The 21,733-nt window shown below is 52.5% G+C and overlaps 6 protein-coding genes across 6 annotated transcripts; 4 read left to right on the top strand and 2 right to left on the bottom strand.

The window, feature by feature from the left end:
• Positions 1-1,743: 1,743 nt before the first annotated feature.
• On the top strand, positions 1,744-6,976 carry ino80 (chromatin-remodeling ATPase INO80; the record flags this gene model as incomplete). Its single annotated transcript, XM_056906203.1, has 4 exons — positions 1,744-2,289; positions 2,369-2,842; positions 2,901-6,702; positions 6,768-6,976. 4 exons carry the CDS (start codon positions 1,744-1,746, stop codon positions 6,974-6,976), a joined length of 5,031 nt encoding a protein of 1,676 aa, XP_056770310.1.
• Positions 6,977-8,604: 1,628 nt separating this feature from the next.
• Positions 8,605-10,685, top strand: hemA (5-aminolevulinic acid synthase HemA; the record flags this gene model as incomplete). Its single annotated transcript, XM_056906202.1, has 2 exons — positions 8,605-8,938; positions 9,004-10,685. The coding sequence occupies 2 exons, from the start codon at positions 8,605-8,607 to the stop codon at positions 10,683-10,685; spliced, it is 2,016 nt and encodes a 671-aa protein (XP_056770309.1).
• Positions 10,686-11,273: 588 nt separating this feature from the next.
• On the top strand, positions 11,274-12,540 carry N7458_002818 (uncharacterized protein; the record flags this gene model as incomplete). The annotated part of the gene is made up of 2 exons (XM_056906201.1): positions 11,274-11,306; positions 11,365-12,540. The coding sequence occupies 2 exons, from the start codon at positions 11,274-11,276 to the stop codon at positions 12,538-12,540; spliced, it is 1,209 nt and encodes a 402-aa protein (XP_056770308.1).
• A 660-nt stretch (positions 12,541-13,200) lies between these two features.
• Positions 13,201-14,808, bottom strand: N7458_002817 (DNA-directed RNA polymerase I subunit RPA49; the record flags this gene model as incomplete). The annotated part of the gene is made up of 4 exons (XM_056906200.1): positions 13,201-13,403; positions 13,459-14,218; positions 14,279-14,604; positions 14,667-14,808. 4 exons carry the CDS (start codon positions 14,806-14,808, stop codon positions 13,201-13,203), a joined length of 1,431 nt encoding a protein of 476 aa, XP_056770307.1.
• Positions 14,809-16,338: 1,530 nt separating this feature from the next.
• On the bottom strand, positions 16,339-18,311 carry N7458_002816 (putative MFS transporter; the record flags this gene model as incomplete). Its single annotated transcript, XM_056906199.1, has 8 exons — positions 16,339-16,895; positions 16,958-17,005; positions 17,068-17,121; positions 17,178-17,534; positions 17,599-17,721; positions 17,791-17,951; positions 18,023-18,179; positions 18,299-18,311. The coding sequence occupies 8 exons, from the start codon at positions 18,309-18,311 to the stop codon at positions 16,339-16,341; spliced, it is 1,470 nt and encodes a 489-aa protein (XP_056770306.1).
• Positions 18,312-20,253: 1,942 nt separating this feature from the next.
• N7458_002815 (Rieske [2Fe-2S] domain protein) lies at positions 20,254-21,591 on the top strand (the record flags this gene model as incomplete). The annotated part of the gene is made up of 1 exon (XM_056906198.1): positions 20,254-21,591. The coding sequence occupies one exon, from the start codon at positions 20,254-20,256 to the stop codon at positions 21,589-21,591; it is 1,338 nt and encodes a 445-aa protein (XP_056770305.1).
• Between the last annotated feature and the right edge of the window lie 142 nt (positions 21,592-21,733).

The following is a 21,733-nucleotide window of genomic DNA, read 5'->3' as shown; positions in this document are numbered from 1 at the left end:
TCGTAGCCAAAAATCCTGGAATTAAAATGTTGTGTCCATGAAAGGCACCGTCCAGCAGTTTTAAGATGTCATCGCAGATGCTCCCAGACAAGTGCCACCAAACCCTCGCCAAGCGTCTGTAATCACTAGGAAGAGATCGGCTTTTCTTGTCTGATTGAATGGTTCTTTAGCAGTCATAAGAATATAGTCGGAAGTCGGTAAACTCTAGACGAATTGATACCAGGATGCCTATGTGGCTGTGTGGCTATGCGGCTATGCGGCTATGCGGCTATGCTCTCTCCGGTGATCATCGCCAGTTTACACCGACGACTCGATAGTTCTGGGGATTCTCGAGTACCAAGCCGTCAAATCAGGGATAGCAGCTCAAAAGTTCAGCAGATACAGAAGGTTGAATATAGTCATGGCCTGGGCTGCTACGATTCCATGTTGAGTGGGGTTTGGTGAGGGTGTCCAGTCGAAGGACGTGCAGCGCATGGATCGGCCTTGGCGGCCCGCAATCGCCGACTTTAATGGCCATGGATACGGACACAGATGACCAGGTCGCTAGACGGAGCTGGTGGCGCTAATTCACGCAGAGTCTGGTTTGAAGGGAAACTTGGCAACATGAATAGTTTACTCACATGCACATAGGGGGAAAAAACCCCATCCATCTCGGACCTAGAGGAGGGATAGCCATCCGAATCGCATACTCGGGTCCTTTCGTGGAAAGGGATCAGACGGGATCGGCCGCGATGAAAAGCTTTCGGATGGACAGGAACTTCAGCCGGAGGGTCGGACGAGAGGAGGACGAAGAGAGGAGAACAGGAGAACAGAAACTAGATCGAGAGATGTTATATAACGTCAATTGAGATACGACTATCGTATCATCTATGCTCGTTTGGTCCTGCTATACCCGATCACGTCCCAACTCCCCTCGTCCTCTCCACGCCCGTTTGTCTGGACACGCCTCGCACGGCGGCACCCAAACCCAGTTAGCCACCTCAGCACATCGGAGGCTTCGCGCAGGATTCAGAGTCCATTTCAGTCAAGATAATCTAGTGAGAGTTTCTCGAGAATAGATCACCTCTTGAATCCACGCAGTCCGAAGACCCTCCCGAGGTGGATGGACCGTAGAAACAACCATCGGACGAAAGACGCATTTCACGTCGAAGGGAATCCCCCTTTCTCTTTCAGCTCGTCACGCTTCCAGCTGGTTGCCCGCCTTCTCCTCCCACTTCCTCCCACTTCGTGCCAACTCTGCTTTCATCCTCCTCATCTTCCGCAACCCTCCCTCCTCTTCACCTTCATCCACGCTATCCCACTACAATCCACCCCAGACATCACCGTCGGTCCGGCTCACCTCCCCTGCATCCTCGCCTAGCCTACCCCCAGCCGCGCATTCTCTGCTTGGGTCGCCGCGGCCACAAAGATCCTTCCTGCATCTTCCCTCCACCAAACGAATTCATCATCCCAACTGGGTATCATCCTCCCCCCTTCCATCTCCTTAGTTTCCCAACTTCATCCTCCCATTCTGCCTCTACGCCTTCGGTGTTTCTTTCCTATCGCCAACCCTACTCGGCTGACGTTGACGTCGCGTTCCGTGCCAGATCTCTGCGAGAAAGAACCCCCCCCCCCCTTGACACCTGTCTCATGGGCAACACCGTCGGTGTCTGACTCCCTCCTCGCCCAATTCATCTCGTTTCATCTCCTCCCTCCATCCATTAGTCCTTGCTGCGCTTGTCCAGCGCCGGGGACGCGGCCATCATGACGGGCGCTCCGCCATACAACGCCCAGTCCCCGACTCAGCAGCACCGGTTCGCTGCCTACGACTCCCCGACCAAGAACCGGCCTTTCTTCCCCAACAATGACCAGCCCCAGGGACAGCAGCCGCAACAACAATTCCCCCAGCACCCGCCCCAGACACCTCCGGCCTTCGGTCCATCCTCCGTTCCGCGGAGTCCGCGCTTTTCGCACGCGTCGCCGCCGTTACCTTCCACCCTGCCACCGCCCTTGAATGGGACCGCTCCACCTCCACACTCGTCGCACACAGAGACTTCATCCCAATACCCTGGTCCTTCGGCAAGTGCGAATCCAGGGCTGCCAATTCCGCGTCCCTTCTCGAGCTCCGTGATGTCTGGCAACGGCACTTCGCCGTATGGGCCCTCAACACCGCATGGGCATCCTTCGAGTCGTCCGGATAGCCATTCGCAGTCTCCCACTCGTGAGTCAGAATCACCATATCGCGTGAGAGGCAATGGCGTTGCATACGGATCCTCGACACCAAAGCCAGCATCTCCTCCTCGGGAGTCGGTATGTCTCCAACCCATCACCCTTGGTTGCAAAATCAACCACCAAAGACAACTACTAACCGTGTTTTGTCCGAACATAGAAGCCTGCGCGTGCAGCTGATCCCATGTCCTTTGCGAGCATCCTCTCTGGGCCCACCGAAGAACAGCCGGCAAGGAAATCGACTCCTCCACCCTCCGCTACCACGCCCACCCCCCAGATCCAAGAAAAGTCAGAGAGCCGTCCATCCGAAACTGGCCCAGTTCCAGGCACATTCTACCATAAATCGGACAAGGGGCCAGCCACCGAAAAACCCCACGCGGAGCCACCAAAGGGTATCTTCACTCCTAATGGGTTATCCAAGCCAGCGCCAGAGCTGGCGGCACACCCGCCCCAGAAGAAGTCCTTGCCCCCTGGCGTTGATGTCGAGCAAGTCAACCGGGCCATGGTCGACATTGACAATGGCGAGAAGAGTGACCTTGAGGGTCCTGGCTTCGAGGAAGATCAGAAACTCTACCTAGAGAAGGGTCGCAAGCGATTGATGGATAGCTATCGGGCTGAGCAAGTAGCTCGCAAGGTAAAGTCCAACCCGTGCCTTGATTCACAGGTTTGCAAAAATACTAACTCTGGTTCAGCGTCGTCGCAAGTATGCACTCAATGAATTGGCCCGGTCATTTGAGAAGCACGCTATTTTAGGCACAGAGCGGTTCCGGATCAATAACGAAAGTTCCGTCATCGCCGAAGTCCAGCAGAAAGAGATCCAGGACGAAAAGGAGCGCAAGAAGGACATGCAACGGAAACGCCGCCGCGAGAACACTGTGCGCTTGGAGATGCAGAAGAAGCTGGAGGCGGAACGCAAGGCCGACAAGGCTCAGGACTCCGCAGAGAAGGCCAAGTTCCTGCGCGAGGCGGAGCGTGCTCAGAAGAAGATTCGGTCGACCAAGCGGGCCCTCGAGGGTGGGAATGGCCAGGACGAGCTTGGGGAGGTCACTCCCTTGGCACCCAACCTGGAGGGCGGCACCACGAGCTCATTCCATATTGGTCGGGGTTCACCCTCGCGTCGCCGGTCTGGACGTGGTGGTCCCGTTACTCGGCCCAAGAAATCCAAGGAGCAGAAGCAGGCTGAGAAGGACGCTGCAGAGAATGCCTACTTGGCCGGATTGGACGACGAATCCATCTACCTCACTCCTCGCGATGCGAAGAAAGACGTCAGATCCAAGGAGGGTACTCCGATGCTTCATTTGCACTATGACAGCAAGGGCTACAACCAGATCTACGAGCAAATTTGGCGTGACATTGCCCGCAAGGACATTCCCAAAGTTTACCGCATCAAGACCACGTCGCTCTCTACCCGTCAAGAAAATCTGCGCAAGACCGCCCAGCTGGCGAGCAAGCAGTCACGGAAGTGGCAAGAGCGGACGAATAAAAGCACCAAGGACACCCAGGCTCGTGCCAAGCGTACCATGCGTGAGATGATGTCCTTCTGGAAGCGCAATGAGCGTGAGGAGCGTGATTTGCGCCGTTTGGCAGAGAAGCAGGAGCTCGAGTCGGCTAAGAAGGCTGAGGCCGAACGTGAAGCCAACCGACAGAAGCGCAAGCTGAACTTCCTTATCTCCCAGACTGAGCTGTACTCTCACTTCATTGGTCGCAAGATCAAGACTGCTGAGGCTGAAGCAAGTGGTGACGGAACCGTTGCTGGTAGCAACAAGACTATCCAGCCTGGCAAGGCGGCACACACGGTTAACCTTCCCGACAGCGTTGCCAACCCCAATGCCAAGGTCACCAACTTTGAGGATCTGGACTTTGATGCCGAAGACGAGACTGTTTTGCAGCAAGCTGCCATGGCTAATGCTCAGAACGCTGTGCAGCAGGCTCAGGACCGTGCTCGTGCCTTTAACCAACAAGGTGGTGAAGATCAGATGGCAGCCTTCGATGAAGGGGAGATGAACTTCCAGAACCCAACCAGTTTGGGTGACATTGAAATTTCCCAACCGACTATGTTGACTGCCAAACTCAAGGAGTATCAGCTGAAGGGATTGAACTGGCTTGTCAACCTGTACGAACAGGGTATCAACGGTATCCTTGCAGACGAGATGGGTCTCGGAAAGACCATTCAATCGATCTCCGTCATGGCCTATCTGGCCGAGTTCCACAACATTTGGGGACCTTTCCTGGTCATCGCGCCCGCATCGACCCTGCATAATTGGCAGCAGGAAATTGCCAGATTCGTTCCGAACATCAAGGTCTTGCCGTATTGGGGCAATGCTAAGGATCGTAAGATTCTTCGCAAGTTCTGGGACCGCAAGCATATCACCTACACTCGCGACTCTGAGTTCCATGTCCTGGTCACCTCTTATCAGCTGGTCGTCCTTGATGCCCAGTATTTCCAGAAAGTGAAGTGGCAGTACATGATTCTGGACGAAGCTCAAGCTATCAAGTCCTCTCAAAGTTCGCGTTGGAAGAATTTGCTGGGCTTTTCCTGCCGTAATCGTCTCTTGCTGACCGGCACGCCCATTCAAAACAACATGCAAGAGCTTTGGGCGTTGCTGCATTTCATTATGCCCACTTTGTTCGATTCCCATGACGAGTTCAGTGAATGGTTCTCAAAGGATATCGAGTCTCATGCTCAGAGTAACACCAAACTGAACGAGGATCAGCTCAAGCGTCTGCATATGATCTTGAAGCCATTCATGCTTCGTCGTGTCAAGAAGCATGTGCAACAAGAGCTGGGCGACAAGATGGAGAAGGACATCTTCTGTGACCTCACCTACCGCCAGCGTGCTCTGTATGCCAACCTGCGGAACCGTGTTAGCATCATCGACCTCATTGAGAAGGCGGCCGTTGGTGACGACACTGATAGCACGACCCTCATGAACTTGGTTATGCAGTTCCGTAAGGTCTGCAACCATCCCGATCTGTTTGAACGCGCCGAGACCCGATCACCCTTCTCCGTGGGAGCCTTTGCGGAGTGTGCTTCCTTTGTGCGTGAAGGATACTTTGTCGACCTCCGATACTCCACCAGGAACCGGATTGAGTACCCGGTTCCTCGATTACTGTGCAGCTCTGAGGCTCGTTTGGATGTACCGGGTCCCGGCAATGCTCGTGCTGGGTTCCGAGGAAAGTATCTGTCTAACTTGATGAACATTTGGAACGCTGAAAACGTTCATGAAAGCTCTCGTGAGAACGGGGCCTTTTCATTCCTGCGATTTGTCGATACATCTGCTGGAGAAGCTAGTGAATATTCCCGTCTTGGTGTTTTCGAGCGCGCGACTCGACGCCGCGAATCACCTAACAGACTTTCTCGTCTGAATGTCGTCTATGATGACAAGGAAAATGAGTCTGTTGGCAAGTCGGTATGGGCTCAGTCCATGTTGAACATTGTGGACAGGAACAATCGCCAGGCGCTACATGAGATTACCCTTGAGGGCCGGATGCGCAATTTGATGAATGTTTCGCGTTCGGCGTTCGAGGATCAAGGCCTCAACCTGATTGAACCCTGCGCATCCCCTGCTGCCTCGGCGCCTCCCATTACACTCTCCTGCTCGGGTCAAGAGGCCGGCCGTGAAACCCAACGTACTCTTTTCAACCCAATTGTTCGGTCGGCATTGTACGGCACCTCTACCCGGCAGGTTGAGGAGCAAATCTTGACACACAAGTTGGATCCTACTCCCTACTCAAAGGCGCCAATGCTCCCAGGTCCACTGTCGCTCAAGGCTCGCTACACTCACATCGAGGTTCCGTCCATGCGGCGCTTCGTTACGGACTCGGGCAAGCTGGCCAAACTGGATGAGCTATTACGGGAGCTCAAGGCTGGTGACCATCGTGTCCTGCTGTACTTCCAGATGACACGCATGATCGACTTGATGGAAGAGTACCTGACCTACAGAAACTACAAGTACTGCCGGCTGGATGGAAGCACGAAGCTGGAGGATCGTCGCGATACTGTCGCCGACTTCCAGTCCAACCCCGAAATCTTCGTATTCCTACTGTCTACCCGTGCCGGTGGTCTTGGTATCAACTTGACAGCTGCCGATACGGTTATCTTCTACGATTCTGATTGGAACCCTACTATCGATTCCCAGGCCATGGACAGAGCTCATCGTCTCGGTCAGACTCGCCAGGTCACTGTCTACCGTCTTATCACTCGCGGTACCATCGAAGAACGGATTCGCAAGCGCGCCCTGCAGAAAGAGGAGGTGCAGCGTGTGGTTATTTCTGGTGGTGCTGCTGGTGGTGTCGACTTCAACACTCGTGCCCGTGAGAACCGCACCAAGGATATCGCCATGTGGCTTGCAGACGATGATGAGGCGGAGCTCATTGAGCAGAAGGAGAAGGAGGCGCTGGAGCGTGGTGAAGCCTTTGGTGCAGCCAAGGGTGCTAAGAAGGCCACGCAGAAGCGGAAGCGTGAGCTCACGATGGATGATATGTATCATGAAGGTAAGCAACTCGCCCACATTTGATCTCGTTTTACTTGACATGGTCGACTAACTCTCTTGTCACAGGCGAGGGCAACTTTGACGATGCCAGCGCCAAGCCGTCGGGCACTGCGACCCCGATGTCGGGAGACTTGGACACTCCACCCGCCGATATATCCGTCACCCCAGCGAAGCGCGGTCGTGGTCGTGGCGGGGGCAAAGCAGGCTCATCCAAACGCGCAAAGACCATGAAAGAACGGCTTCGGTTAATTGACGGCGATGGCGGACTCACTTGAAAAAATTCGGGATAACTTGTTTCAAATACTGCAATACTGCAAATGGGCCACGGCGTTGTGATGATTTTTCTTCTTCTTCCATGGTGCTTGTGTGGTAAACTTTCCCGCGCATGTGTTTTTCCCCCATTTATTCTTATTCTTGTTTTTCTTTTTGTTCTTTCCCTCCCTTCTGTTATGTATTACCATACGACTACTTGATCGACCTAAACTCTTTACACTTTGATCTATCTGCCCCCCGCGTTGGGAGACCTCCTTGGAAGAGATGAAGATGAACAGACGGGCAGAGAGAGAAACGATTGGCGTTTGTGACACATGTCCTTTACGCGAGTAATTTTGGAACATCCCGTGCCGGGTTCTGCTGTATGCATTGGGGTGATTGGGAGTGGGTAAGGTGGTGGGGGAATTGAAAAGATGACTGGTGATAGATTTGAAAAACTTGATTCTTTCTTTTTGCGTCTACCTTTGGAAATTTGTTTCTTTTTGGCATGAGGGTGTGTTTGTAGGTCGCTTGCTTTGGTGTATAGGTGTTGGTAGGATAATGGTATGACTTGGACCATATCTAGAAGCAGTAGTCTACCGCCGTAAAGGCAGATGTGGATATGACTTCTTTATTTAGAACTTTGTCAAGAGCTAGTAGACACATCATACTCTCTTGAAAGAAAATCGTCTCCGTATTATCTCAGACCATTCACGATTCGTCGGAGCCTCCGACAGGAAGCATCTTCAGCGCCACAGTAAGCGATCTGATGGCAACTGGGGAATGATGTCATCTCTTGGATTCATATACAGTCGCACTTGAGTAAGACTACGTACTAACGACAGTACTTCTGGAAGGACTCCAGTCAAGCCAGAGATCGTGTCTCTGTCTCAATTCTCTCGAATGGGGTTAAACGACCGTAAACAGGGGGAAACGATAGCGAAAAGTCAAAATTCGGCGATTTTCTTGGGATGGTTCAAGGCTCCAAGGCAGAAAGTCGTATTTGGGAGGTGGCGGGCCGAGATTTCCGAGTGGCCGCATGTGTCAGGACTCGTGGACTCATGGGCTTGGTTGGAGGCTCCCCGGGATTTGCGCGGAGACTGGCGTCCACTGACTATCTACTCTGTACTGTAAATAGATCTCGAGAGTATTCTACTGGATAGTCCATTGAGAACTATTGGATGTACCCAAGTTATATGGTATTACAAGATAGTCATACCCAATCGGGAAGTTAGTTCATGCAGCCAGTCTCTCGAATGTTGCAATTTTCTCCGTCTACAGCGGAGACAGAGTTCAGCCACGAGAATCTTCATTTCCCGGTACAGACGCTTCGAGAAGTCTTTCCAGGCCTGTACAAGTGAAATAACCGACTTTGGGCCGATTTCACCGCGAGGGCAATGACTAATCCATACCACGCCTCTCACATGTCCCGATTGGGCCAAATCGCCCGGCCGCGGCCCGTGCCCGCCAATCAGAGGCCGTTCGTTGTCAGCTCAGGATGAGTCAGCCAGGGCTCCCCGCCCCAAATCGATTTTCACCGGCACCCCCCGTACTCCCCATTTATCGTGGAACATCTTCAATTCTTCTCACTCTCACTCTACACCTCCCCGACAATCACAATCGTCTTGCTGGGGTCCCAATTTTCATCACCATGGAGGCAATGCTTCAGCAGTCCCGGGCTATGTGCCCCTTCCTCAAGCGCACCGCTCCCACCACCCTGCGCACTCTCTCGACCGCTACTCGTCCCAGCACCGGGGGAGGTACCATGTCCAACCTCCAGGTCCTGGCTCGCCGCTGCCCTGTCATGAGCAAGGCTCTGGCTGTGCAGTCTGCCCGTATGAGCAGCACCAAACGTTTCACCTCCAGCGCCGCTGGCATTGCCGCCGTGAAGCCTTTGCGCCCTCCTACCGGCAAGCGTGCGTTGCACACGACCGGGGGTCATCCCGCCAGCCTTGCCCCCGGCACCTATGAGAAGAACGAGCAAGGTAACACAAGATCGGCAATTGGAAATAACCATAATCCAGCGTATACTGACGGGGCTTTGCTGTAGTTCATCCCAACATTGCCAACACTCTTCGTCCCACTCCCGCCACCGAAGCCGCGGTCCGCGGCCCTCGCCCGGCTGCTCCGATCACTTCCCGCTTCGACTACGATGCTTTCTACAATGGTGAACTGGAGAAGAAGCACAAGGACAAGTCGTACCGCTACTTCAACAACATCAACCGTCTGGCCAAGGAGTTCCCCCGTGCCCACACGGCCTCGGCCGAGGAGCGTGTGACCGTCTGGTGCTCCAATGACTACCTCGGCATGGGTCGCAACCCGCAGGTCCTGGAATCGATGCACCGCACTCTTGACACCTATGGTGCCGGGGCTGGTGGTACTCGTAACATTTCCGGCCACAACAAGCACGCCGTCGCGCTGGAGGATACTCTGGCCACGTTGCACGGAAAGGAGGCCGCATTGGTCTTTAGTTCGTGCTTCGTTGCTAACGATGCTACTCTCGCGACTCTGGGAAGCAAGATGCCCGACTGTGTGATTCTGTCGGACAGTCTGAACCATGCTTCTATGATCCAGGGTATTCGTCACTCCGGTGCGAAGAAGATGGTCTTCAAGCATAATGACCTGCAAGACCTGGAAGCTAAGCTGGCCTCCCTCCCTCTTCATGTTCCCAAGATTATCGCATTCGAGTCTGTTTATAGCATGTGTGGATCCATCGCCCCCATTGAAGCCATCTGTGATCTGGCTGATAAGTACGGTGCCATCACTTTCTTGGACGAAGTCCACGCCGTCGGCATGTACGGTCCCCACGGTGCTGGTGTCGCCGAGCACCTCGACTACGATGCCTATGCCTCGCAGGACACGGCCAACCCGAAGAGCACCAAGGGCACCGTCATGGACCGTATTGATATCATCACTGGTACCCTGGGCAAGGCGTATGGCTGCGTTGGTGGCTACATTGCCGCTTCCGCCAACATGGTGGACACTATCCGCTCTCTGGCACCTGGTTTCATTTTCACCACTTCTCTACCCCCTGCGACCATGGCCGGCGCCGACACTGCCATTCAGTACCAGGCGCAGCACCCCCGTGACCGCGTCCTTCAGCAGCTGCACACCCGTGCTGTCAAGTCTGCTCTGAAGGAGCTGGATATTCCCGTCATCCCCAACCCCTCGCACATCGTGCCCCTCCTGGTTGGCGATGCCGAGCTGGCTAAGCGCGCTTCGGACAAGCTCCTCGAGGAACACGGCATCTACGTGCAGGCCATCAACTACCCCACCGTTCCCCGCGGCGAGGAGCGTCTGCGTATTACTCCTACCCCTGGCCACGTCAAGCCGCTCCGTGACCACCTCGTCCAGGCCGTGCAGGCCGTCTGGAACGACCTGGGCATTAAGCGCGCCAGCGACTGGCAGGCCATCGGCGGCTTCGTCGGCGTCGGCGTCGAAGGAGCCGAGGCTGCTAACGAGCCCATCTGGGAGAACACCCAGCTTGGCTTGGATGCTTCCGAGCCTCTCGAGTCTTCTATTGCTCGCGAATTGAGCGCCGAGACCGCCGAGAAGGCTGCTTTCCCGGCCATGAAGACTGCTACCCCCTGGGCAGCAACGCGCACTCTGCGATCGCCTCTACCCCCGTCGGCGTTGCCGCTTAAGCTCTGCTTTTTGAGTACTCTTTTCGGGTTTGGGGCGATCGACTTGTTGTGGTTGCCTGTCCACTCTTTTGATAATATCATAACATAACATAACATAAACGCAGGGGATGGTTTGCATCTTCCGGCATATTTCAGTTTTTTTTCTTTTTTGGTTCTCCCTTGACCACCTTCTTTAAAGTCTTGTCTTGTCTTGGCATGTCATGTCTTTGTTCCTTGTGTTTGACTTGATTGATACTGTGTTGGCATCTTCGAGTCTATGCATAGGGACAGAACTGCTGTTGATGTGCATTTTATGCCCTTATTGTTAGGGATAATTTTGTGGTTATGTACACAGATTGCGTGTCGTGATTGGTATGGCAGTGATAAGCCTTGGCAATATAAATGGGTTCTTGGGGATGCATACTTCATTTCTTCTTTGTAGGACTGTAGGCATGTTAGACTCTTGTCTTGTGTCTGTCGGCTGGAGCGAAGGCATGAATAATTGTGTTCTATGAGATTGGGTGTATTCATGTTGACTGAATGAGGATCCCAAACACGAGCTGCGGGGAATCGACCAGTCCCGCAGTTGACTCGACATGGACATTGGAATATGAGTCATGAAGAATCACCAAAACGAGTCTATAAAAACAAGAGATACTCTTCCCCTACTCTGTGGGATCACAGACCTCTCTGCAAAATGACTGAACTCGCCCCCTTTGCGCTCCCAAAGGTACATCGATCAGAACCCTACGACTCCTAAGTAATCTACACAGCTAACACAATCCCAGTGGATCAAGTCCAACAAAGACAATATCACGCTCCCACTAGCCGGCAGCGCAACCCCAGGCCTCTCAATCCAAGATCTAATCGATCTCTCCACCGACAAGCAAACAACCACCGCCAACCTCTCCTTCCAGACCCTCAAACTAAACCTCGGCCCATTCGCAGGCAGCGAACCACTCCGCAAGCAAATCGCCGCCTTATACGATGAAACCATCACCGCAGAGCACATCTTCCCAACGCACGGCACAACCGGTGCCAACGCTCTAGTCTTCCAGAACCTATTAAGTGCCGGAGATCACGTCATCGCCATGTACCCCTGCTACACGCAGCTCATCTCCCTCCCCAAATCCGTCCCGGGGGTAGAAGTCTCCTACTGGACGCTCGATCTGCAGAACCAAGCACAGCCCGATATCCAAGCCCTAAAAGACGCGATCAAACCAACGACTAAAATGATCATCTTGAATAACCCCAATAATCCACTTGGAACTATCCTCCCGCTCAAAACGCAATCCGAAATCGTGGCTTTAGCCCGTCAACACGGTCTCACGCTCCTGGTAGACGAAATCTTCCGCCCGCTCTTCCACGATAATACCCACCAGACACAGATACCACCCTCATTCATCGACCTGTCAACCGCGTCAGATAAAATCGTCGTCACAAGCTCCATGAGCAAAGCGTGGGGTCTATCAGGGACCCGGATCGGCTGGCTCGCGACCAAAAACGCAGCCATTCTCTCTCAATGCTTTGATCGTGGTTTATACACGATCATGGCACTGAGTTCCATTGACTCTGCCATCGCGGCAGAGGCGCTGAGTGATAGATGTCGCCCGCAGATTCGCTCCAAGCATTTGGATATTGCAGGGAGGAATATCGCGTTGCTGGATAGCTTTGTGAGTAGACACGCGGGATTGTGTAGCTGGGTTAAGCCGCAGGGTGGCGGGACGGGGTTTGTGAGGTTTTTTGATAGAATGGGGGTGCCGGTTGATGATGTTGAGTTTTGTAGGGCTGTTAAGGTCGCGAAGGGGGTTTTGTTAGCGCCGGGGAGTCTTTGCTTTGGGACTCGTGGTGCAGGGGAGGCGGATTTTCGGGGGTATGTGAGGGTGCATGTTACTGTTGATCCTGAGGTGATGGAGAGGGCGTTGGTGGCTATTGGGGAGTTTTTGGGTGAGTATATAGGATGATTGGGGGTTGGATGGTGGGATATATGGAGTTGGTTCTATGTGATATATTGAGGGAGAGGCATTGACTGAGCTATAGGTATTGATTCTAGTACTTGATTTTTGAGTAATGCTATGCAATCGATTCGTGGATATTCGGGCGAAGAGCAAGTTTGCACGGCAGCTTGAGGCGGATCGTATGAGACATGGTCACCAGGTCGTTGAGCGAGTCGGGTGGGTGTGGATGAGGATCCGTTTGTCTAGATAGTCATATGTTGGGATAATGTGTTTTCAGACTAGGGTAATTTGCATCGCGAGCCAATTCAACGGATGATATGTTTGTTCGAGATTATCCTGTACCATTCAGTACTTTTAAGTTTAGTACAAACCTCACAAGCAATGACGGGTTTGTGATAACATGTGAAACTATCGAGATACAAGACCAGGCGAGTTTTGGAGAATCCCGTAGGCTTGGACAAAGGGCCAGACGCGAAGGCTGAACTAAAAATCCGACTGCAAGATGCAACAAGTGTCATTTATATGAAAATATTTTGAAAAATATGACACATTTAGAAGTAAAAACGCCGGATATACCACACAACGACATGAGAATTTTAGCCACCGACTTACAAGTCGAGGCGAACCGCTGCAACGAACAAATCAAACACCCCCAACCCAAGACATCTACTTGCGACCGCCACGGCTAACCTTAGGGAACTCAAGAGGAACGCGTAGACGAGCAATACGACGCGCAGCAGCCTCAGCCTTTCCGCCCTTGATATTCCACTTGCTGAACTCCGACTCACGGGGCTTGTCGATCCGGCAACCCAACTCGCGGAAGTATTGCTGGATAGTGTTCGAGTCAAGACGCAGATCATCACGCAGATCTGAGGGGGTCGGTAGCCAGCTCGTTCGGCGAGTTGCCGCCCAGAGAGCTGGAACCGCCGTCCTTGGCGGGCTGCGGGGGGATGTGGAAGGTGAGAGCGCAGATGGTGGTGTGGAGGAGGGTTAGGTCGTGTTTGGAGAGGAAACCACCCTGAGGAGCGAAGCGGCGGCGCACGGCATCAACGACGGAGTCGGGCAGGAGTGCTATGTTAGAATCTTCCTCGTCCTTGCCGGGTTTGGATGCGCCAGATGTGCTGGAGAGGATCTTGCGGAGATCGTCGCGAGGAGGGAGCTTCTTGCTACCCGGGCCAGCGCCCTTGTCACGGCCCATGCCCTTGAGAGAACGGGTAAACTCGAGCAATAGCTGAATGAAGCGGAGGACTTGGATTTGCGTGGGGTTTCCGGACTGTGCAACGGCGACGACACGATTGGAGACATATCGGGAACCAGTGACAACGCCGAGCCCAGCCTCGACTTGCTCCTTCCATTCGTCGATGCCGGTCAATTGACGGAGAGTAGAGTGACCACCAGGAACCAGGGTCTCGATCGAGTAAACATCCGAGGGGTGAGCGGCGTTGAGATCGGGTGTAGGCAAGGGCTTGGCTGCTTGCACCTCGGCCTGAACGTTGGTGGCTTTGGCCAATCCGGATGCCACATTTGCGGGGAGTGAGGAAATGAGGGCAGCGCCGGCCTCGTTGAGAGTGCCGGCAGGGGCGCTGGAGAGCTGGGCATTCTCGGCCATGGACTGAACCGCCTTGCGGGATTGCTTGGTACCGAAGGTGTTGGTAAGGTTGGTGCGTTGGGCGCGCATGGTGTTCTATAGTCCCGTTAGTATATACCATCTGACCACTTTATACACCGAATTATAGACGCATACCATCTCCTCATCAGACTCCTCCTCATCCTCCTCAGGCTTCCTGCTCCGGACAGCGCCGCGAACAGTGACTCGTCGTGCTTCGATAATTTGCCATGTCTTGCGCTCCGGGTCGACGACAGCGACGTAGTGCTTCAACTGGGAGTCCGCATCTTCACCAGTTCCCTCCCGACCAACAAAGTCCATCTTCTGGTGTTCAGATGACTGCAGCAGCATCTCAGTAGAAACAATGCCAGGGTTTCGAGTAGCATTCCGCCCGCCATCCTGGCGGGTCTTGATGTATGGGTTGAAGCTGAGGCCTTTTGAGTTGAGGACGCCGGGTGTAGTAGCTGCCGTACAGGAAAAAGATTAGCAATTGAAGGGAATCACTCTCGCAAGTATTTTCACCTACCAATTACCGGCGCCAGCTCGCTCTTGTCCTCGACAACACTAGCTGCGAGTGTCGGCAGCGTCTGCAGAGCAGGTTGTTTGGTCGGCCGCTCATGGCGATCGGATGCGCGCTTGCGCTTTTTGTCAATTTTGTCTGATGGCATTGCGACCGAGGACTTCAGGGCAGAACTACTCGGAAATCTCCGTGGTGCAGCTCGAATGATCGGCCGTTGAATCTCGATGAAATAAATGTCCAAGTCGGTGGCAGAAAAATCTCCTAGAGGTCTAGATGTGGAAGGCGGTGAGAAGATATCCGCACAAATCGAAATTGGCACAGGAAATCGGAAATGACAAGAATTAAGCTACGAAGCTATGCATGTTTACAGGAAAGCTATTCGAGTTGACAGGGAAACAAGTACTTTTCAGATCATCGATTCATGGCTATTATGGCTATTGAACCGATCGTTCAGTAATTTTTTAAACTCTCGGTAAAAACCTCTCCATAGCTCCCGACCCTTGGAACAAGTTCCAAGTGCCGTATGTGGAAACAAATGAGCAGGATCTTGACCAGAACCCCAGTGCCGAGCTCACGAGACCAGTAGGTGATAACTAGTCCTCCAACCCTCGACCAAACAGAGGGAGCCTCTCCAAGCAAAACATCCAAGCGGGGGCCACTTGAAAAACCATGTCCGGCATGCGTTCGACCGACGTTAAAACGAATCCGATGAGTTGATAGTGTGGGAAGACGGAAATTGTTTGAACGGCGGATTCCATCGGGCAAACGGTGATCTCTTCAACAGGATAGGACGGAGATCATATCCGAGCAGGCAGCTTGTTGGGTGAAAGGCGTGTAACGATAAAAAAACGAGGAAGTCGTGATATCGATTCATCAATTGTCGTGTTCAGCGTTCAAACATGAGCCTCGACCTGAGGAGCTGAGATGGAGGGGGCGAGTAGTTTATTTCCTGGCGAGGCCGTTAGTATCAAAATTTCCATCGCCAATTGCACAATGCCACCAAAGCAAGCTCCAAGCAAGCTCAGTGTCGGCTGCGGGGAAGGACTCACGATCTGGCGCGCATCTTTCTGCGCTTGCGCTTGAGACGACGGACGCGCTTCTTTCTCCACTTAGCTCTCATCTTCGTAGATGGTCTGGTGAGGGTGGCGAGGTTAGTAACTGGTTCTCCAGGCCGAAGGACATTTTTTTGGAGAGGGGCAGGAGACTCACAATTCTGCGAGGATGAGGAGAGATGGTTGAAGAAAGACAAAAGTAAGGCGATCCCGCGAGGCATTTGTGTAGTGGGCAGCTTACTCAGCTAAGCGAGCCGCTAGCCGAATTTGGCGCATTCCTATGGTTGACCACGTGACCCATTGCATCACACAGAACGATTTGGGGAAATAAAGTGGAAATAGGGTTTCCATCGTGGATGGTCATGGAACTAGCAAGAAAGGCACAGCCTGTGGAATCATGAAAATATATTGCATTATTTCAGGACAATGGGGACAAAAAATCACAGTTTATTATGTAGGTAAGGCTTATTTATATTATGTATGTTCAAGGCATTCTTGATTGAAGCTTCGTAGCTCATATATCAGAGAAAGGCAATAATGCCCCAGTCTTGCCACAGAATCGGGAAGGTTCGCATCGACCGTGGGAAGGCCGTGGACCAGCATCTGTCCCGAATCAATGACATCGACTAGAGCTGGTACCGGAAGGTCGGGGCCAAGTCACCGAGGTACTCGTCTTCCTCCGACGAAGGCGGCTGTGTCTCCACGGGCGTGTTCTGACGCTTCCGGTTCTCATACACCAGTGCGATCGCATAAAGAATGCATGCCAGGATAGACAGACAGCAGAAAGAGATGCAGATGCTGAATCCTGGCTTGTAGAGCGGCGCATCCTTGGCCAGGAAAGAGTAAGTCGCAATGATACCACCAATGTTACCGAACCCAATCTGCCAGGCCGAGCCCACACTGCGTCGGTGGTGACCACCAAGGTTCATCGCAAACCAACAGACCACGACTGGCATAGCACCGTAGGTACCGCAAGTGACCAGGAACAGTGCGCCGTACTCGACTGAGCGGTGCGCCACGCCGTGGATGTTGAACAGCATGGCGAAACCGGCAATCGCGCAACAAATCGGAATGATGGTGAATGCAAAGCGGAAATTCATGCGATCGGAGAACCATGCGATAACCAGGGAGAATGCGAATGACGCTGCCCAAGGTGGGATAGAGTACAACTGCGTTTTCACCGCTGGAACAGACGAGGGTTAGCAGAGGTAGATATTGATTGACAAAGGAACACCATGCGCTTACCGGAAAATCCATAGCTTTGGATGATCGAGGGTGCAAATAAAGCATAGCCTGTGTCGATAAAGTCAGATCCTCATAAACAAGTCATCGGAATTTCATCAAGGACCACCAACTGTATGCGGGGACGATGAGACCAAAGTACATAAAGCCTCCAATGATAACCTTGTCTGTATCCCAACGGTCAGTATCTCGCGCAATACCAAACGGCCAAAATTGCACCTACAATCCTTGAGAACAGCCCAGATCTCAGGCCAACCCGTCTTGACGTGGTGAGCGGACTTGCCGACGTCCTTGGCCAGCTTCACGCGCACATACTCGCGCTCCTCATCAGTCAGCCACTTGACATCCTCAGGGAAGTCGGGCAGCACGAAGAACCAGACGATTGCAAACACGCAGGTGATCAGGCCCTCGATGATAAACACCCAGCGCCAGCCCATATAGCCACGAACACCATTCATATGTCCCAGACCGTATGCCAGCAGACCACCGAAAGCGCCTGCAAGGGAAGTGGAGCTGAAGAAGAAGCTGAAACGCTTCTGGGCTTCACTTCGCTTATACCACATGCCCAGCAGGTAGAAGCCTGTTCAATCTAGGTCAGTACCTCTGCGCAGTGCAAACAATGTTCCAGAGATCTGAAAACTCACAGCCTGGGAACATGCCGGTCTCGAACACTCCCAAGAAGAATCGAGTTGTCATCAATCCACCCCAGGTCGAAACCAGACCCTGGCAGATCAGCACCAAACCAAAGCCAAACATGCAAATCGACACTACATCAAAGTTAAGTCAATGGCCTGTCCGTTATCTGTGTCAATTGCACTAGGGTCCGACAAACGTACACCAAACATGGGGCTTGAACTTCTTGAGCAGAATGTTAGACGGAATTTCGAGAAGGATGTACGGCACGAAGAAAATCGTCAATGCGGTGTTATATTTCGTTCCGGTAACCAAGTCCAGCTCAGTCTTCAGGCCAAGAATAGCGGCATTACCGATGTTCACACTGTGCGACGAAAGTTCAAAGGTCAGCGCGTCGCGTCGCAAAACATGGGATGAAGAGCGCATGATCCATACCGGTCCAAAAAGGCAAGAAGATACAAGACACACAAGCCTGGCAAGATGTGCCAGTCAATCTTGGCCATCAACTTGCGCTCGGTGGTGTTGGTGAGCGGCGGCAGGTCTTGATCGTACTCTTGAGGAGCATCGACGACCTGCTTCTCCGAGTTCAAATCTGCGATAGGGCACACGAGAAAAGTCAGTCGTGATCAATGCAAGCCTAACAACGGACAGCATTGCGCGTGCCATGGAACAGACAAGCGCAGGGGATCTCTGCGATCGGAGGGAACTCACTGAGGAAGCCCATGGTGTATGCAATGCAATAGTCACCTTTGTAAGGCACTTTTGGGGCGGGGCCGGGGGGGGGGGGGATGTCAAGACTCTGACAAGGAGGGGATGGATTATTATTATAATTCGGGCCTGCGGACTCGCAAGGAGCGAAATGCAGATCAGCGCGGACTGCAGGGATGGGCTACTACGACGCTAAGTCCGAGGATCTGGGGCCACCCCGATTATTATATATGCACGAGTCACCAACGAACAGAAACGAGGATCAGGGAAAAAAAAAAGTCAGCGAAGCCAAGAGTGACCAGCGCGAAAAACGAAAAAAATTTATAATAATAATAATAAGTAAACTTTTTGAGTCACTCTCGGCCGTTAGTTAGTAGCTCCAGAACTTGACTGTATTGCTACCTCTCCTTTGGTAGATCCACTTGTATACGCTTAGGGCCCGATCTCGGCTCGTTCTGGGAGAAGATCGACCAGGCGTCCATCTGCCAGCCGGCCATGTCAGTCCCATGCATGCGTTAGCTCAGCACGGGAGATAGTCTCTCGTGCTTCTGTCTATTCGCTGATGCGTCTGGTCGTTATTATTCGCATCGATATACATCGTTGAGCGCCTCAGGAGAGTCAAAACTCAATGCGAACATGAGATCTTCGGGGAAGTTCCGCCCTCGGTTTCCCCGCAAACCCACGGCTCCGCTAGTCCGCTGGACTTAGAAAGGGGTGCCGCCCAGCTGAAAGGCTCTTTACTAACCCTCGGCTAGCCATTCGCTTGGCCCGAGGCTGGAGAGTTGGAGAAGAGGAACATCATATGTAGTGTCAAATATATACTGTATGTAACTTACTTCAGGAGGCTCGGGCTGCATAATCAGGCCTCCTACCGAGCGAAGTTTGAAAGTACCTAGCGGGCTAAGCTTTTTGTTTTCGGCGTCCAGGTTCAACATTCGGCGCTCCTCCGATCATCGCAGGTCATTATGCTATTACTGTAATGGACGTTGATCCATGTTCGTGGAACCATCCTTAATGGTCCACGATGGATACATCCACTTTCGAGGGGCTGCGGCTGATTATCCTCATGGATCAATTGCAAGTCCTGGTCAAGCGCGTTAGTTGTATCATGTAAGACATCCATGTTTCTTGCACAGACCTCCCTAAATAGGGAGTCGTGACCAACACGTGACTCTACATACATCAAACACGGGAGTTCTAATCACATTGGCTGGCCGATAGTTAACTAGTATATATTTTTCTGCGTCAGCTAAGCTGAGAATAACTAGTGATTACTTACCGGAATTAAGCACCTTCCATTCCGATTCCAAGCACCACCGCTATAAGCTGAATTTGTCCATATACCTAAACGGGCCAAGTCTTTGCCTCTGCAACCAGTGGATCCATGGATTGACAACTTTAATCTGCACAGGCACCGAACCTGCTATCATCCTGGTCCTTGGTGCTTCCGGAAAGACAGGCTGACCACATCGGTATTCCAACAATATGTATTGAATGTTCTCTGTAGATATGGAAGAGGGCGAGCAACTGCAACAGCCATGCAGGCAACATGCTAGCATTATGTTTGTTCACCGTACCTGCTTGATCCACAAAACGGGATACATATCTTTGGCGGAAATTGAACAAGTTGCCTAATGACTCTCAAATCAAGACTTGAAACAGTGCAACCTTAGATGCAAACTTGGAAGGACTCCAGTTGACCATAAGCGACGTTTTATACGATCGGAGGTAATTTTTAATCTTACTTCAGATTTAACCTGGCCTTTGATCTCCGTTTCAGTCTCTTCCTCATCAACCACGGATCGGCAAACTCGATTTTGCGCTTTGGCCCTCTGGCGGGACGAGGCACCTGCTTATCAACACGTGATCTTCAAAAATTGTCCGATAGAGGCATCGAGCGGCAACTTTCGAATTCAAACAGCTCGTCTATGATCTATCCCGTGCCACAGAGACCCAATATGCTTATCAACTGTGGCTCCCTGTCAGAGTTTACTCGGACACGATATGTGATCCACCTATCCACTGGGAAGCGACTGGTCTTATTTCGCTTACCCTCTATCGACCCGTCTGGCTCAAAATCCAATGAGACCCAAGGATGGTCATACTACGCTATGGAGGCCGAGTGCCCCCACGCTGGCGGTCCCATGGCCGACTCACAGGTCGACATTGAAGATTCAGCATACGTCGTATCCTGTCCCTGGCACGCATATGATTTCAACGTCGAAACGGGAGAGTCGAGTGTGGGCATCAAAGCCTGCACATTTCCTGTCGACGTGCGCGATGGATCTGTGACGATAGATTTTCCAGTCGAAGACGGTGTTTCCGTCGGCCTGGGTAAGGTCGAACCTGTCAGCGAGAAAGTGAAGCTAAAGCACCCGCGACCCTCTGACAAGCCTGCACCTGCACCTAAGCAAGAAGATCCTGGCATGGCGCGCTATCTTAGTAACGACGCGACATTGTGTGATTGGGCTGTTCATATTTTGAGCACTGCTAATCCAGAGCACAAGATTGAACTGACCACTCACCTGTACAACATTTTCACATCCAGAGAAGGAACTTCCTCACCTATGGACATTGGAAGGGGTACAGTGACCGCCCCAGACCAACCCCCGCGTGAGAATATGGTTGAAGTGAAGCCAGGCGCCATGCCTAAAACTGGGAAGGGCGGGTCTCTAAAAAGCAGAATCGCAATGCTCCATGCACTAGCCAACATCGAGCTATGGGCCATCGATCTAGCAATCGACATTTGCGTTCGATTTTCGACATTCAAGACAACCGAAGAGTCTCCCCAAGAGCTACCCCGGGCATATTTCCATGACTGGCTGAAGGTCGCAAGCGACGAGGCCAAGCACTTTTCTCTCCTACGTACCAGGATCGAGGAAATGGGATCTCATTTTGGCGAGTTGCCTGTACACCACGGTCTCTGGCAGTCTGCAACGGAAACGGCACACGATCTCAGATCTAGAATTAGTATCATCGCCTTGGTTCACGAAGCTCGAGGCCTTGATGTCAATCCCATGACGATTCAAAAGTTCCGCAACGCTGGAGATCATGAGAGCGTTGAGGCGTTGGAGGTTATTCATAACGATGAGATCACGCACGTTACAACGGGCCATCGATGGTTGACCTGGATATGTGCCCAGGAGGGCACAGACCCGGTACAAGTCTTCCGTGACAACGTTTCAAAACATTTCCGGGGGAGCATTCAGGGACCGTTCAACGAGGAAGCTCGCTTGCAGGCAGGCATGGATCGTCGTTACTACGGGACTACTCCGACTCCGGTTGCAGCTTCATAAAGATACCTGCTTCCTTTGACGATGTATGAAAAGTGTCAAGATATCATGTTCATTAACTATCCTCTAAGCGGGCCAATATTAGACATCTGTGACCAACTCATCAGATCCCCCTTCCAGGAGTTCAGTCTCGTTGGTGCAGCCA

Source organism: Penicillium daleae (genome assembly GCF_028827525.1).
Source record: "Penicillium daleae strain IBT 16125 chromosome Unknown utg000002l_segment0_segment0, whole genome shotgun sequence".
In the NCBI taxonomy this organism is placed as follows: Eukaryota; Fungi; Ascomycota; class Eurotiomycetes; order Eurotiales; family Aspergillaceae; genus Penicillium; species Penicillium daleae.
This window is presented reverse-complemented; position numbering and strand designations above follow the sequence as displayed.